General features: G+C 48.7%; 1 protein-coding gene across 3 annotated transcripts in view; it reads left to right on the top strand.

Annotated features, from left to right (window-relative positions):
- PTDSS2 (phosphatidylserine synthase 2) overlaps window positions 1-16,986 on the top strand; it is a 32,162-nt gene extending 15,176 nt beyond the window's left edge. For 2 of the 3 annotated variants that reach the window (XM_065635721.1, XM_065635722.1), the window contains 9 exons: window positions 1,546-1,613; window positions 3,703-3,837; window positions 4,388-4,438; window positions 4,977-5,090; window positions 6,579-6,697; window positions 7,301-7,415; window positions 9,047-9,192; window positions 13,979-14,164; window positions 14,845-16,986. In XM_065635721.1, coding sequence (XP_065491793.1) covers window positions 1,546-1,613; window positions 3,703-3,837; window positions 4,388-4,438; window positions 4,977-5,090; window positions 6,579-6,697; window positions 7,301-7,415; window positions 9,047-9,192; window positions 13,979-14,164; window positions 14,845-14,989 — 1,079 coding nt within the window. In that variant the 3' untranslated portion in view covers window positions 14,990-16,986. The remainder of the gene's footprint in view (window positions 1-1,545; window positions 1,614-3,702; window positions 3,838-4,387; window positions 4,439-4,976; window positions 5,091-6,578; window positions 6,698-7,300; window positions 7,416-9,046; window positions 9,193-13,978; window positions 14,165-14,844) is intronic. The other variant, XM_065635720.1, reaches the window with a different exon arrangement.
- Window positions 16,987-17,309: the final 323 nt, after the last annotated feature.

The following is a 17,309-nucleotide window of genomic DNA, read 5'->3' as shown; positions in this document are numbered from 1 at the left end:
CAGTCTGCGGGCGATGGCTGAAGGAAACTGCTCTGCTCTCGTGGGAGGATCGTGTTAATGAACGCTCAGTTCTGGCTCGAACATGGTGCTTACCCTTCAAGGTGTGCAGCATTATAGGAAAGGATAGACAGCACCTTATCAAACGCAAACTGATTTTTTAAAATCACTTTAAAAAAAAGTCACCACCGTATTTCTGTCCTGCAGACTCGCATTCAGAAAGCTGAAGTGTTTTCCAGCAGCGCAGTGGTGCCGGTCTGGGGAGACGTTCTTCTCTTCCAATCAATCCTTTGACCAATGGAGGTTTTTTTGCTCGTTTTTCCTGAGCTGCATTCTAGAAAGACAGGAGGATTTGCTTTTTTTTTAAGGACTGACCTGTAAGAAGATACTTTATTGTATTGCATGATTAAGAAATTACAATTACATTTGTAGACTTTAAGTAACATTCTTAAAACTTTGAAATTTCCCATGGAAGCTGTTAGAGAGCTCTGAACTGGGTATTATCCAGGCCCCACCTCCTTGTTTATTTTCCCTGGCAGTGTAAAGTAGGCCATTTCGGTGACATTAATTCAGCAGTTTTGCTGAAAAAAAGTCACACCTTCTCACATTCAGTCTATTTTAACGATGGTGTCAGATGCAGGCTGTTAGAGACTTCTTTTAAAAATGTGGATTTTTTTTTTTTTTTTTCCTACTTGAGGCTGAATTGGGCAAAGACGATGTTTATTGTTGTTTTGGGAGCAAACGAGCCTTTGGGAAGCTCTGCAGCACCGCGGCTAATTGATTTTGGGTCAGAGCTGATAGGTATGTTTGCAAGCCTGGAGTTTATGTTTAGTTCTTGCATTATTGAAGTCACGGTCCTGCTTTCCAGCAGTAACACACCTGCGTTGCTGTGGAGTCGAGAGAGAAACGCGTGGTCAGGATGGAGACTCTTGGTTTCGGTGCACGCAGGGGAACTGTCCGCGCTCGGCCGTAGGAGCCGCTGTCTCGATTCCTCTTTTCCCAATGCAGTTCTGTCCCCTGGATGTGCCCGCGGATGGAAAGCTCTGGTTTGTTGGTGTAAACAGGAAACGCCGGGAGGAAAGTTCATTAAAATCATTCCAAAGTGATTAGTATGTGACGTTACTGAGAGATGTAGATGTCCCCTTGGAACGAGCGAGTTTCGCTGAGTTCCTTGGTGTGGATTTAGTCTCTTCAGAGGTGGAACTTGTCAGTTTTTGCCTACACGGCGTCACCGCTGTGCAGGCGTTAAACGGTAATCAGCGATTCCGTAGTGCACTGATTTATCTTTCTCTGCCTGATCTCCACTTCTCCAGTTAGAGAAGCTTTCTAGCGGGTCCTGGCCCGTTCTCACCGATCAGGTCATTGCCCAAGCAGTTCTGGCACATTTACAGGCTTACTCCTTAGGAAGGATGGTGAACACGTAAATGCTGGGTTTATAATGCCGTGGTGGGAGCGTGTCTTTGAGCAGCGTTTAGTGATGTTACAGTAAATGAACAACTGGCTGCTGTTGTTCTTGAAGGCTCGCTAACATCCCGTTTGTTTCTGTAGCTTACTGGAGGTTTTGGCTGTGTGTCAGCGTTGTCTACGAGCTCTTCCTCATCTTTATACTCTTCCAGGTAAGTCACTTAGACCTCTAGTTGCTGAATGCCGGTTTAATGTGGATGTAAAATCCTTTGTGGTGTTCTTGAGGATTCTCACTGACTGCAGGAGATGCATTTCACATTTTCGTGACATCAAATCATTGCGCTATTTAATGAGACTTCTAGACTGAGGAAAAATCATAGTATTATAAAATATTTCCCCTTGCCGTGTGACCTGCAGTTGGTCTCAGCCTAGCTTACAGGCCGCAGTGAGGAGCTGTTAAGGGAGCTGATAAGAAGTCAGAGTTCGTGTTTAGGTCCAAGGATGAGGAGCTGGCGGTGGTGCTGTCCATGGCTGCCCTGCTGGGCTTGGCGTGGCCCGCGGTTCTTAGGTCCTGCAGCCCGTGGAGTGAACTCGTCTGGTCTTTTGAAATACTTTTTACCTTGGATGCTAAGTGCTTTGAACTTTTGTTTTTGCAATAAACTGAAACTTCTTACACGACTTTGTGTAGCGGCAGCAAACTGAGGATGATGTGTTTTCTAGGAGCTATCGGTACGTCCAGATCAAGCATGTTATTTTTTACCGTAGCCTCATCCTTCGATAAACGGAGCTTTTCCCCTGGTTTTTAGAATTCTGTGACTTCTCAGAAATGCAGTAGGATGTTTTAATAAGTGAGGACAGTGAAGCCAACGCTGTTACCAAAGCCGTGGTGTTGCTGTGCGTGCACTTACACCACTGCAAATCAGGTTTGAGTGCCAAGGAAGAGCTCGAGATCCTGAAGGAGACTCCCCTTTCCTCGGTCCAGTGACTGGATCATCCCAGCACGATCTGAAACCAAAAGCGAGTGTCGCGATACTGAACCGTGGAGGTAACGGTCCTGTTCCGTCAGACACCCGCCTGCTTTTCAGGTTTGGGTTCCAATCGGAGTCCCCAGTTGTTCATTTTCAGACGGGTCCTTCTTGCTGGCGTCTTAGTAACCTTTGGTGCGCTGTATTTTAAGATGATTGTGCAAGGACCAGCGCATACTTGTCAGGCAGCTTTGAAAATCACTTTAGATGACAGAAAGATGATGATTTTTTTTTTTTTTTTTTCCCTCTAGTGGCCAGGTGAGCCTGGGCAAGCAGGGCTGCAGTGCAGGGGCGTCAGGACCTGCCCTCTGTTGGAATAGGGCATGTGCTTTGCAAACAGGTTTTGGATGTTGATCAAACCCTTTCCAGCTAATCCCAGATTTCCTTTGGCTCCAGCACTTCTCGTTCTGCTTGGCTTTCCTGAGCCTCCCCACAAGTCAGTGCCAAGCTCTCAAGAACACAAACTGTCGGTTTTTGTTTGTTTCGGAGTGAATAATTCATTTACTTTTTCCTTGATCGTACTGTTGTAGTTTGAATTCTAACAGAGGAGCCTGGAGTTGCTGTGCTTTCCTGTGCCCAGCCGCTCAGTTGTTAAGGACATTCTGGCTGCTGCTCAGCTCCTTACTAAAAATACACCCATACTTTGCAGAGGTTTAAACAAGGTTAAGATTACGCTGAGTCTGTGAGTGACTTAACTTCCTGAAAAGCAAATACAAGCTCGCTCATGGTTGTTGTACAGTCAATGTGACTTCAGTGGTTTTCTTCTATAAGTGTATTATTACTGCCATTAACAGATTCTGGCCTTGCCCTGCTTTTGCTGTCTGCTGGTCTGTCATAGATGTTACACGACTTCTGGTGTAAAACAGCGACCGCAACCATGAGCAATTCCATTGCGAAATACTCAGCAAACGTATATGTGAGCTATTACTGCATTAGTTCAAGTTTTGGTCGCTGTTTATAACTAATATTTTGATCATTCCTTCCTTGCTGTTTGCTTCAGGTTTATTACCTGTGCTGCTAGTGGGGCCTTATTTGAAATGGCTGTTTATTCAACAAGCTACATTAATTTTTTCTGCCGTGAGCTGCAGTGTTAGATGAGCTTTTCCTGAGTTCTGTGTGATGCTTTGAGGTCTACATATATTTCAAGAATTGTTCTGCAACACATTTTTAAAAATCCACCCATTTGAGGCTACAGTGTTGGTCTTAATTATCTTTGTCCTTTTCTGTGTATTAAACTTCTTGTGAGGGAGACGTGGGGTTTGTGTTGGCTTTGCAGACCGTGCAGGACGGCCGGCAGTTCATGAAGTACATCGACCCACACCTGGGCGTTCCTTTGCCAGAGAGGGACTACGGGGGAAACTGCCTCATTTACGATCCCGGCAACGACACCGACCCGTTTCACAACATCTGGGTAAGGAACAATAGAGTCACTGCACGATGAGTCTGACCATTTTTTGGTGAAATGTTGTTTAATTGGACTATTCAAGTGCGCTCATGAGTCTTTTGGGTGTCAGGTGAGCAGGTCATGATTCTTTAGCTTTCTGATTTCTCTTGACCTTCCCTGTCGATCAGATGGAGATGTGGACTGATAGATTTAGGAAACTCTGCTAGATATGAGGTGGGGATCTGATGGAGAAATGCACATTCTTGCTCTGGCTCGAATGTATTCTGCTTCTGTCCCCTTGGAAGGCAAGGAACGCGACACTCAGCACTGAGCAGCTGGGCTCTGCTTGGTCAGTGCAGTCCCAATGCCAGTTCCTGCCCCTCAGAGTGGTGACTGTGCTTTGAAGATGGCTTGTTTGTTCACTGTACTCCAGAGCTGAGAAACTCATGAAATGCATCTAGTATTTATACGTGACACAACTCAAGTTAATTGCTGCATTTGTCTTGGAAAAAAGCTGAGCCTTAATGGGTTATTGTTTGTAGTGCAAAGTGACCCACACTCTCTTCTTGGTTTATAGGACAAACTGGATGGATTTGTTCCTGCTCACTTTTTTGGCTGGTACCTGAAAGTAAGAATGACTCTTCTGTTGCCATACATTCCTGTTTCAGTACTATTCTGCTGGTAAAGCCTCGCTGCTTCTGTCTCAGTGACGCCAGCCTCTGGGATCAATTATATTAGGCAGTCACCTGTGAACTAGACTAAGCATTCGTAATACATGAAGGGCTGGGGTTTTTTTGCTCTGGACAACGTTAGGTCACCTCATTTCTTTCCAAAGTAACGTTACATTGACAAGCTCCCTCCTCCACCAGGATTCATTCCAAGCTCAGATCAATAAAAGTGAAAACCTTTACTCTTGTAGCAAGATAAATGTTTGAATGGCCTTTGGATGTGGCGTGTGGGGAATGCAGTGCGAGCCTATTGCTACCCAGACGCGGGTTTTACAGTATTTCTGGAGTTCCTCTTGATTTAGATTTCTAAAAGGCATTCGTGTAAGTGGTGCCTGGTTCTCCTCAGCCTGGCGTGCAAGTGTTCCTGTCTGTAATGGTGTTTAGTATGTGGTGAAGCTGTAGTGGATATTTGAAAAGCTTTCTTCTCCCTTTCTGCAGACGCTGATGATTCGAGACTGGTGGATGTGTATGATCATCAGTGTGATGTTTGAGTTCCTGGAGTACAGCCTGGAGCACCAGCTTCCCAACTTCAGCGAGTGTTGGTGGGATCACGTATGTACAGCACAGAGCATCATATCTTTGTCTAAATGCAAGTGTATATTTTAAAGGGAGGGGATAGAAGTGCTGAGAACTAAATTATATCATGTGCGTGTGGCCAAAGATGTGACTGTGCAGCTCAGCAGCGCTGGTGCTTCTCCGTGGTGAGTTGGTAGTACCATTGACACTGTTTCTACAATTTCATGGGCTTTCAAACTATTGCACATGGTTAAATATTTGTTTTAGTTCATTTCACATCAGACAAAGAATCTGAAGCTTTACCTGATCATCTTCAAATATTTGGTGATGGTACAAACCGTAAAATCTGAAATTAAGAGAAAGGTAAAAACTTTGTGCGTGAGGTTTCAGATGGTGGTTTTTCTTGCCTGTTTAAAACAAACCAACCAGCCAAAGACAAAAACCCACAAACAAACAAACAAACCGACCCCCACCAGGCTCAGTGCAATTTACGTCCAACTCTTCCCTCTGTGCAAACTGATCTTCAGTGTTTTCTGAAAACAGTAAATATTTCTGTGTTTAGAATTGCTGGTGTGGTTTATTTATAAAAGCTTTTAGAAGCTCAGTGTTTGGCCTTACTGAAAAGCTGTACGGTCTTTGCATGCGATGGTCTGTAACCATTCTTATCCTAAAATACTGCTCGTGTGTGTTTTTTCAAGCCAGAGGGACGACCGTGATCCAGTTTCTCTGTGGAAAAACAAGCTCTATAGCTTAACGTGACACACTTTTCAAAAATTATTTTTTATTTTCCTATGAAATGTAAATTTGTTACCAGAGTGATCAAAATTATCTGCATTCAGGGCACACAGCTATGGTTCTTTTGTTATTTGGGCTTGTTTTTATTCTTACAGTACAAGCTCTTTCCCAAGCTTGTAATGATTTGCTACATGGTTGTATTCATAAAAATAAATGCATTATGTATAAAGACATCAAAGAAAGCTATTTGCCTTCAAAAACACTTCTGAAATTAAGACTGCTGATTTGAATGCAGAGGACAGCCAGGGATTTTTTCAGCTCAAGAGCTCCCTCTCCAGAATTGACGCTTGGCAGTCAGAGCATGGGCAGAAATCATGGGTTTATTTTCACGTTTTGAGCCTGGAGACAAGTCGTTTCATTAGGAGGCAGCCTGAAGCGTGAAGAGTGCGTTCAGCTTTGGGGCATAGTAAAATCCAGTGTGTAGGAGCAGGTTCCAATTTTTGTGGGGTTTTTTGTGGGGTTTTTTTGGTGTTTCTGAAGTTCTTCCCCACCGAGAGCGGGGCTGAGCTGCTGGTGGTTGGGAGCAGGTCTGTTGCACTCAGAACGGGCACAGCACGGGAGACCCTGCAGCCGTCAGCTCTGGGACACGGCGGTTCGGGAGCCTCGGGCAGCCGAGCTCCCTCCCCCCGCGGATGGTCGGTCTGTCTGTCTGTCCGTGTACCTGCACATCTTCCCTTTCACACCCTCCGGTGTTTCTTCCCCAGCCTCACTGTGGTTTTCTCCTTTCAGTGGATAATGGATGTGATCTTGTGCAATGGGTTGGGAATTTACTGCGGGATGAAGACCCTGTCTTGGCTGTCTCTGAAAACCTACAAGTGGCAAGGGCTCTGGAACATTCCTACATACAAGTGAGTTGGTGGAGAAAGGAACTCCAGAGGCAGCGGTGCAGAGCAAAGATCTTGATTGTTGAAGGCTTGTTCTGTTAGAATTCACGTGAATGAAAGAATTCATACCTGTCATGAGCATTGCCTGGTGTCTAAGAATGAGAGTGGCTTGTGCAAATGAGCTTGTTTAGTGAAGTTGTTAAGGGAGGGGCAGGAATCCAAGTCAGGATCGTACTCTGTCATCCACAGCAAGGATCTGTTTGGTCCTTGTGCCAGTAATCATTCCCTAGTAATCAGAACGTCATAGTAATTGGGACACCAAAACTTAAAATTTAATAAACCCCTGTAGTCTCGTACCAGTAATAAACTGTCCTGTTCTGCAGCGTGTCTTTGTTGAGCAAAGCAGAACTGCGGAACTGCTTACGATAATGGGTGGAGAATATCAAAGTTTAAATGATAGTCCCAATAACAGGCTTCTCTTTAACTCAGAATGTTAATCTCATTTAGTAGTAATTTTTACTGAGCAAATGGAGGCATTTTGAATTGGTGTCTCAAATGGGAACATTAGTAGATGTCTCTCATGTGCTGTTTATTCAAATTACAAGAAAGGGCTCTGCTTTTTTTCAGAGGTAAAATGAAGAGAATTGTCTTCCAGTTCACCCCGTACAGCTGGGTGAAGTTTGAGTGGAAGCCGGCGTCCAGCCTACGCCGATGGCTGGCGGTCTGCGGCATCATCTTTGTCGTAAGGCAACTTCTCTGTCTTTGTCGTTTGATTTAATGTTCTGTAAGAACCGGTAACTCGGGCCGAAGCTCTGAGGCGGTGATGTTTCTTCAGCTGAGGCTGGAAGAGACAGATCACTTCTGAATCCTGCAGAAAAGGGTCTGTTCCGAGGTCTGGTTTACAGTTTGCAGATTCACTGCATAAATATTTGTTCTTGCTTGCTGAACAATGCTGATTGGCAATGTGTGCGATATAAACTATGGACACAATTCAGCAAGTATGTGCTGCTGCCAGCAGCACTGGCTTTGGGTGGCAGTGGCTTGTTTCTCTCGGGCTGAAGCAGATACAGGTCACGTTACAGCTGGAGAGGGCTGCGACCAAAGCTCTGCACGTTAGCGCTGGGCAGAACAAAACACGACCCTGTGACACTTGTAGTGGCTCCAGAGCCAACGGGCATTGCCCAGTTTCTGTATTACTGCTGTGGTGCAGGACAGAACTCTGATTTTTTTTTTTTTTTTTACCAGTTGCTAGAGCAGCGTGCCTTTAAGCACCTTGAAACGTGGGATATGAAATCCGGTGGTTTGTTCGGGGTCTGTCCAGCACAGTTCCCCATCCTGGTTTGAGTGGGACACACAGCTGGTTTGGCAAACCCCCTCGCCTCTCATCATAACCTGCCGTTTCTGCTGGGGTGGCGCGGCAGGCCCGAGCGTGTCCAGGAACAACCTGCGCTTTGCAAACTCAGGCAGCTGAATAAAGTTCACGTCGCCTGATTTCCGTGACATGAAGCATCCGCCGAGTTCTCATAGCGCAGCAGATTGCTGGGGTTCTCATAGCTCGCGGGGGAAGCCAAGTAAAGTGCCTGCATTAAATACATACGTTTCCCCGAATGGTTGCTGTGTGCACACTCCCAGCTTTTTGTACCCTGAAAAATTGGGTTTTAGGTGCTGGAGCAGATTTTGCAACTGAGAGATTCCACTGAACCTATAGGAGTCCTTGGTATAATGATGTTTCTGTGAGCCAAGCCTAGCTTCAGCTGGCAGTTCATGGGCAGCTTCAGGTGTTGGCTCACTCTTTTGGATTAAACAACACTTAATGCCACTTGTTATCATTTCTTTTGAATTGAGAAACTTGTGTGTGCTTGCTCACGGACTCACATTGCCAAGGCAGCTCCCTTGGGAACACGTTGCTATAAACGTGTGAACAATTCTCCTGAGCTGGCTTTGGCAGTAAGGTTTGTGTAACTGTGTAAAAAAAACTGACCCAAAAGAACCCTGGATGTGCCGCTCATGCCTCTGGGTATTCTGGAGTTCCCTCAGTCAGATTTTAAATGACAGCGAAAGGACGGGTTGTTGCTTTTTAGCATTTGTTATCAATATTTCTGCAAGTACTTCAAACTCCCGGTGAACTTGTGCAAAATCAGAGGCAGTGCCTGTCCAGGTTTCTGTTGTGGTTTTTTTAATACCTCTTTCAAAACACAGAAAACTTTAAAAAACCCAGCTGTTCTTGGTCATTATTGCAGCTGCTGGCGCGCTCAGCAATACTGAGCAGGACTTTGTAGTGAAATGGTGGGGGGAGTCACGCAGGAGAGAGGGAGATCCCAGGCTTCATTCGGTGGAGTCTTCCAAATGTAATTAAAACATCCTTTTTCTCAGTTTTTATTGGCAGAGCTGAACACATTTTACTTGAAGTTTGTCCTTTGGATGCCACCAGAACACTACTTGGTCCTGTTGCGACTTGTCTTTTTTGTCAATGTGGGAGGTGTGGCTATGAGGGAGATCTACGACTTCATGGACGACCCGTAAGCCAGTCCCGTGTGTATATACTGTGTCGAGCTTCACTCGCTTTGGTTTGAATTTGCTCCAGCTTGTTGGCATCCATCTCAGGGCAATAGTTCAGCTTGTTGGGGACAAAAAGACCTAATCCCAAAGCATCTGCTTTGTGTTCTTTCGTTTTGGAGGTAACATTCTGACTATGTCTGGTTAGAGAACAGCTGTTGTTAAGGGCACTGGGCGTGCACTGTTTTTAACCACAGTTTTTAATAAATGATCGCTCTTTTGAGAATGTGATGTGTGAATTAGCTGGCATGCACTGGCTTCTGGGCAGAGGAGTGCTGAGCTGTGCTTCCAGATCGATGGCCAGGAGCTGCAGTCCTTGCGTGGACCTTCTAAGGACAACAGGGCCCAAACTAAAAAAAAAAAAGTTTCCTAAAGGCGCTGCTTTTCTTGAGCTGTGTTCCAGCTGGTCCCCTGGAGCTCTCGTGATATCCTCTTGCAGACCAGAGGACCCTCTGGAGCCACGTGTGAAGTGCACTCATACACAACACGCATGTACGGTCAGGCTGGTCCTTACGCATCATATGTGTCCTCGCTGCTTTTGTTTCTGCAGACCACATAAAACCTGAGAAAGCTTTGTTCTCGAAGCCACGTTTTCTTTTAAGTTTTACTAGCGATGTCACAAATTGCCTGAGCCCACTTCTTAAGTCTAAGGCACCGTCTGGCTTCAGGGATGTTGGTTGTCTGTCGCTGACCAACGCAACCAGTGTCTGTGTTCAGCATTTAGGGTTGCGAGGCTGTGACCCCGCGCTGGGATGCGGGCCGGTCAGCCTTGCGTAGGTGGCTCTGGGGACACGCAGCAGCGGCAGCTGCCCCTGCCCTTGCTGTCGGACCTGCTGGTGTGGGACCTGCCCCCAGCTGCAAGGTAAGAAGAGGTCCTGCCTCTCGCTGGTGAGCTCTGCTCCTCAGCACCACTCGCAATCTGCTGCGCCTCGTGGCTGGGTTGGAAAAACTCCTTCGCCCTGTGTTGAAGCCCGTGGCACACACTGAGGTTTAGAGTCGTCAGTCACCGGTGCCTCGTTGCTGATCCGGTTTGCTGGCATCTTTGAACGAGCGCGAGTCCATCCAGGCAGCAGAGACTCCTCCTGAGCTGCGTGGCTTCGCCTCGGCCAGCACCGCCTGCCGTCCTGCTGCCGCGCTGCCCAGCCCTCGCTCCTCAGCGTCCTGGCTCTGCCCTCCTCACACTGCTCGTGCAGAAACCCCAGCATCGGGGCTTACCCGGCACCTCTGCGAAGGCTTTTGCAGCTGCACGTGGATCCCTTCCTGCATTTCAGGCCGTCCGAGCAGAGATCACCTTCCCCTGTTTTACCAGCTTAGCCTGGCATATTTGCACTTGCGCATCCTTTGGAACCGAGGAACCGCTTTGGATTCTCCCTGTTGTGCTGCAGGGAGAAGCTGCTGGTGCAGAGCAGGTTGTACCTCAGACTGTGCCACGAGCTGACGGCGTGTGAGAATCCTTCCTCGCCTTTTCCTTTTGGAAACTCGCTCAACTTTGTAATGGACAAAGATTGGAATATTCCATTGACCTTCCCTGTCAGAAACGTGGCTGGTTGCCTTGGCTGGTAGCGACGGGTTTGTCTGAGATGAACTGATCAGATCTCTGCAGCTAACCTTGCAGTGTTCAGTCTAGAAAGCAATGAAGTTCAAATGTGAAGAATCATTTTTTCTGATTCAGAATTCTTAGTATCTGCAGACAGTTCCAGGGCTTTGCTTTCAGGAACTTGGTCTGAGCATAGTGACAATGAAGTATCTAGAATTGAAACAGTCCAAGAAGAGGGGTGGTTCTTGAAGCTGCTCTCCAGCTCTTACGTCCCGCGCTCCTGCTGTGATCAACATGCTGCTTGAGTTCTTGAGGACTGCGTCAACCGTTCTGACCAGAAATATCTTGATGCGAGTGTCTGTAGCACTTGACCTTGTCATATCTGCCTGGTTTCCAGTCTTCACGCCCCTTCTAAGGTGTCTGCATGGAGGCCATGAATTTTAATCTTATTCCTCAAATAGAAAAGGACTTTTCTTTAAAATCTTTCATGAGTAGAAAGGCAGGAAACAAAACTCTGTTCCTTGGCAGCTTTAGGTTCTGCGCAGCATTTCTGTCGGGGTTACCTTTAATTCTTTTTGTCGGTGTGCTGTCATGAGCTAGTGCAAGAAAACGATGGCAAACGAGGCAGCGAGGAGCAGAGCCGCGAGCTGCCCGACTCATCCGGACAGCTTGAGTTCACAGCGAGAGCTGTGCTGTGCCGCCTTTGCTCTCTCCATGTGTCAGGGCTGCTTTCTGCCCACTGAATCTGTCACGCCAGATGAACCGCCTGGAGCAGTTTCTGGAGCCCTTTCATCCGAGCTGCTCTGGGCAGGTGCTTTTTAAAACGGAATGTGCTCTTCCCATCCACATCAGCGAAAACCTGCACTACATTTACTGCATCGCCTTTTCTTCCGGTGTATTTGGATGATTTTGTGTAGTTTGAACTTACGCCTTGGTGTCGAATATGACTCTCAGGCCTCGTGTTTGTGAAACTGTGTGGTTTGTGTGCTTGGATTGCAATGACCGCCCTGGATCCAGGAGAGGGGAGAGAGGCCGTTTGCTCAGGGCCCTCCCCAGGTACGGAGAATCCCGGGGGATGCAGTGGAGGGGATGTGGCCGAGCAGCAGGAAAACGCCTGCGGAAGGAAGGACGCCCTCCCCAGTACAGCTGCTGGTGTCTGGTGGGAAGAGGGAACAGAAACTGGGAGCTCCTGTGTCCTGGTGCGTGGGCGCTGGGCCGTGCAGCAGCTGGAGGGTGTCGGGCAGGCTTTTGTTTCTCAGCCTGGCACAGGGCACGTGAGCAGAAGGAAACCTGCACCAGGGACTTGTTAGGTGGCTTCTCTTCCATCCACTGGCAAGAAAATATGGCCCAAAGAGCTTGGGTGGCTCCTGAACGTCAGGGTGTTTGCTGAGCCCGTGCGGGGCCAGCTCACCGGCCCCGGGGTCTGTCCTGTCGCTTTGCTCCCCATCTCCTCTGCTGCACCAGCCCTTTTGCCACGTTACCCTCAATGCTTCCTGGATGCGTTTGGCTTCACATCTTAGGCGGCGGTAGGAATGGAATAACACAGTTGGCTGGACACGAGGAGAGAGACGTGCTTCAGAACACGCTGTGGGGAGGTGAGGGGGCAAGGCCTCCGGCGCGTGGGTGCTCGTGATTAAAGTGGAGACGTGCGGAACAGAGGCAGAACAAGGAATAACGGCAAAAGAACAGCCACCTGTCAGGTTAGCCGGTGCTTCTGTTCGTATGGTTTATCTCGGGCATCTTCAGAGACTCGGTAACCGGTTACAGTTTGGGGCTGGCAGGGAGGGCACCACAGTTTTCAGTAAAAGACGCAATCCAAAGGCTGTTGAGATGAGTCAGCTGTGTGTGCTTGCTGGTGGAACCCTCGGTCATTATGGTGATTGAAAGTATTGCTTTTCTCAAGTTCAGCCTTCCTTGATTCAAAGCAGCTGGATTTCAGGGAGCATTTAATTAAATCATGCCTTTGGGAAAAAAAAAAAAAGGCAAGGGGAAAATAGATACAAATTCTAGTAGCTTTTTCTTGGTTGTTTCCTCTAGTGGGAATAAGTCCCATTTTAGGTTCAGAAGATGGGTGATGGAAGAACAAACTTTGCTGTAGCAGGCGGGAGGTGACGGCCTGGGCTGGTGCTGCTGGGTGCACATCTGCACGGCCCAGCTGTGCCGCGGCGGGCAGGGCGCCAGCGCAGTCCAGTGCAGAAATCCAGGGCTCTTCTGTTGCCCGGACAGGACCCCACTGGATTATTGACACGTGAATCCTGGTCTGTCGGGTCAGTGCGCTGTGAAAATGCCCACTTGAGGAAGGGCGAGAACAGAGCAGGTCAAGAAGTGGCAGATTTGGCTGGTTTAGATGGAGTGATGTACCTGGTTTCCAGCAACAGGCTGTTTGTGACCTGTGGGGGTGATGAGGGTTCCTGCCAGGCAGCCCACGGGTATTTTGGTTTGATATATTTCCCATGCAGGAACAGGAACCCAAAGGACGGTATTTCCAATCTCTCCTGCAAGTTGAGCCTCTGAATAGCCATCTTGGTTCTCCTGCAGTTCAATTTCTGGTGTTGCTGGTGGACGAGTCCTTTGCCAGACTGGTCCATAGCACTGCAGCTCCTCATTGGCTTGGCTGGTATTGCTTAAAAACAGACCCTGTGGATTCAATATTTATTGTGCATTTGCCCCACGGCTGCGTTGCCCTAGAAGTGGAATGCCGGCCTTGTGTCTTCCAGGGTCTTACCTTGCCCGTTGGTTATTAAGCTTGGTTCTTTCAAAATCTGTTCAGAGATCATTAGTGACGGCTCGCTGAATACCTTTTGGGGAAGAGCGTAGGTTTCAGAATGCAAATCCATAGGGGTTAAGTGTGGTTACGGCAGCGTGACTTGAGTAGAGCTCCAGTTTCCCACCGTGCCCTGAACCTCGGCTGATCTCAGGCTGGTCAGATAATTGTTTTATGTGGATTTGAAAATGGGGATACTTCCTTGTGTCACAGGATGATGAAGTTTAATTTTTCATATGTTTTCGGAGCCTCTCAGGGGAGACTTAAGTAATGCCAACATGGAAGTCGTCAGCCTGCATAGGCTTAGTACATGTGCAAGCCAAACTAGACTTCTAAAATTGTGCAAGGCTGAATGAAGTTCTTACCCCAGCTGTATTTCTATGGCTGTTGCTCTGAATGCTTAATTTTACAGCAGCAGCTTTGTTTTATCCGTGTGTTTCTTTTGCAGGAAGTTCCACAAGAAGCTGGGTCAGCAGGCGTGGCTGGTGGCTGCGATCACTGCCACCGAGTTCCTGATCGTCGTCAAGTACGACCCCTACACGCTGACGCTGTCTCTTCCTTTCTACATCACCCAGTGCTGGATCCTGGGGATTATCCTCGTGCTCACCTGGACAGCCTGGCGGTTCTTCATCCGGTGAGCAGCGCTGTTCCGTATGGGCTGTTACATGAGCAGGGAGTTTTCTGGGCAGGATCCTGCAGGTTTCTGCCTGGATCAAGCCTCCAGTAGCGTTGGTCTCTGTGGGACACTTGTGTTAGTGTTGCTGTGGAAGCAGAACAGTAAGTGCCTGCTGCCCCTGGTCTTGCTGGGTGTGTGGCGGTGGCAGACGAGCTGAGGCGGTTGTTTTTCCTGTGCTCCGAGTTAGACAAGACTGAGATGTTTTACATCTTCGTTGCAAGGACAATCTGCTGTGCCGCGATCGTCCAAGCGGTCCCAGCGTCAGCAACAAGTGAGCCGAGCGAAAGGGGGTTTGGTTTGGGTGCTGCTGTGTGCAAGTGAAGGAGAAGCAGCTGCACGAGGTGAGGGAAGGACAGGGATCTGGAGCCCCGGTGCCACGGCAGCGGGTGCTCCCGGCTGGTGTGCCGCTGTGGGCTGCTTCCAAAAGAGGAGGGAACAGCCAGACTGCCAGCAAACCCCACAAACTCCCCGTGAATCAGTGCTCTCAGCAATTTCAGACATTTACAGCAAAAGACTCCAGTGGGTTAAGTTAACCCAGGGGTGCTTGCATCCAGAACACACTTGCCTGATTGTTTTTATCCTATATTGATGTTGTTTACTCACATCACTGGTTCATATCTGTTTATTTTTCTTTTTAGTGACATCACGTTGCGGTATAAGGAGATAAGGCGACAGAAGCAAGAGCACAAATATGAAAAGGACAAATGCCTGAGCAACGGTGACGGACACTCATCAATGCTGGATGAACAAAACGGGAACAAACTAAGGGAGAGGAAACTCTGAGCAGCAGACAAAGGGCTATCAGGAACTCTAGTGCTCGAGCTGGCCTGGTGGACAGTTCCAACCTTATCCTACCTAACTTGTACTTGTCGTTGTTAGCTTTCCAAGGTGTGGAAATCCTCTCGGGGCAAAGCTGTCACTCGTACCCTTTCTCCTCGGGTACACCGGGCAGGGCCGCAGAAAGTCTGTGTAGGCGCAAGTCAGAAGCAGCACGTTGTGACGAGGGGATCTTCACTGGGGCGTGTTGTGCGTCTGCCTCGAGAGCAAGGTTTGGAGAGAAGGGGCTTTAGGACAAAGCGCAAAGGGAATTTAGCTGATCTATTCCTAGTAAACTGTGAGATTTCGACTTTGACATTTGGGCATTAGGAACACTTGTTTTGGAGTGTACAGTTACCAGGCACAGGAAACAATTTCTTTTCTTTCTGCTGACACTACCTTGAGCTGTGGAGTAAGATTGTGTGGAGTGTTCAGCCACCGATTAACAGAGCTGCAGCAAGATAAACGTAGAGAAACTGAAGCTTGTGAACAAGTTGCGTAACTTGCACAGAATGTAAAACACTACACTACTGTTACAGGCCCTGTGCTGCGGGGCCGTTGCCTTTCTCTAAACTGACTTTCAACGTCCTGGAGTAGCCTACAATAGTTTTATGTTGTACCACTGCTCTAGGGAGACAGACAACTTCTCCTTAGCTCTTTTTTTTAATTTTTCTTTTAGTCTGGGTCATCTCTTAAGTGTAAGGGAAGGTTAAATAAGAAAGGTCAACCTGCCTTTCCTTCGCTTCGCGGAGTAAAACGTATAACAAGCAGAAAACTGGGAGTTACTCCATCAGTCTTAAGTTATTTGCCTTATTCTCGGCTCTTTCGTTTGCTCACCAAGAGGGTTTTGTTCTTGTCCGGGCAGGACAGGCTCTGTTCCTGCCCCGTTGCCCCCAGGTAAGTGGGGCTGAGGAGGTTCCCTGCAGCGCCAGCACCACGCGGTCCCGCTGCTCACCCAGCAGCTGGGCAAACCAGCAGGAAACCTGGGCTGCGTTTTGGTTTTTGAAGTCCTTATTCCAAAACGCAAGTGCTCCACTAAGCATCAGTTTTGTAACCTCTGCTCTAAGCCTTTCATTGGTGTCTAGGGCACTGACATAACATATCATTTTTTTGGGTACTGTGATCTGATCTGGCTGTTAAAGGGTATTTTTCAGGGAAGTGGTTATCCAGAAGAAAATGACATCAACACCACCAGTAAAATTTCAAGAGTGCAACCCCGAACTTTGTAAGTGGCCGGAGACTTGCCGAGCTGCTGACTAGCAGACATCCGCGGTTTTGATGTGGTTTTGTCTTGTACATGGATGACAACCAGAATCTGCATTTCTCCCGTGTTTACAGAGTGACCCGAATGCTTCCCACCCCGGAATGGGCGCGTAGCGGCAGGGCAGTCTGGATTAATGGGGCGGTCTGATGGCATCTGCAGAGTTCAGCAAGGGGAGCAGTTTGGGGACGGGGTGACCGATCCGAGGCAGCTTTGCTCAGTGTCCCGCTCTGTGGGTCGCTGCTCCGCAGCTGCTCTGGAGTATCTGCTGTGTAAGGAGGTGCTGACACCTTTGGGAACGCGCAGAGGGTGCAGAGCTGAGCAAATATTTATTTCCACGTCTTTCCAGCCGGAGTCGTTCTCGTTCCAGCTGTAGACCTGTCCCAGGAGCTGATGGTTTGTGGCTCGCGCTGCTGTGTTGTGCTCGTGTGGTTCCAGCTGAGCACAGCTCAGGTCGGTCTCTCCATTCCGTTTGTGCTCGTTGGTACTGTGCCCCCGTCTCTGCAGCACAGGGGGTGCAGGCAGGGCTGGGGGGCTGTCCTGCGCCTGCCCCCCAGACCCGCTCTGTGCGCCGGGAACGACTGGTGACCGTGACCGTGCCCGTCCCTCCCGACCCATCGCACCCGGCCTGTCCGTGTCCCCCGAGCCGCTGTCCGGGCGGGCCGGCTGCCGGGCCCTGTAATAAAGCGATGTTTGCTGGTGTGGTGTTCGGTACAACCTGTGCGCTCCTGGTTTGTCTCACTCATCACCTCGCACGTGGAACCCCTCCTGCTGCGATTCGGAAACGCTTCTGGCAGCACATTCACCCAGGGCAGCGTCCACGGGCTGCGCAGGGAACCCTGCAGCGCCATCCCATCGTGGCATCCTGCCCCTGTGGGGGATCCTGTGGGCGTCCTGCCAGTGTGAGATCCCTCTGTCCATCCCCTGGAGCAGCTCGCAGGACCCTCCCATGCAGCTAACGAGCTGGGCTTCAATAACGTTGGGGTGACCTCAGTGAGGTGGAGATGAGGCAGCAGGCGCACACAT

This window comes from Caloenas nicobarica, chromosome 5 (genome assembly GCF_036013445.1).
Source record: "Caloenas nicobarica isolate bCalNic1 chromosome 5, bCalNic1.hap1, whole genome shotgun sequence".
Classification (NCBI taxonomy): Eukaryota; Metazoa; Chordata; class Aves; order Columbiformes; family Columbidae; genus Caloenas; species Caloenas nicobarica.
The sequence above is the reverse complement of the archived record's forward strand: the minus strand, read 5'-3'. Positions and strand labels throughout refer to the sequence as shown.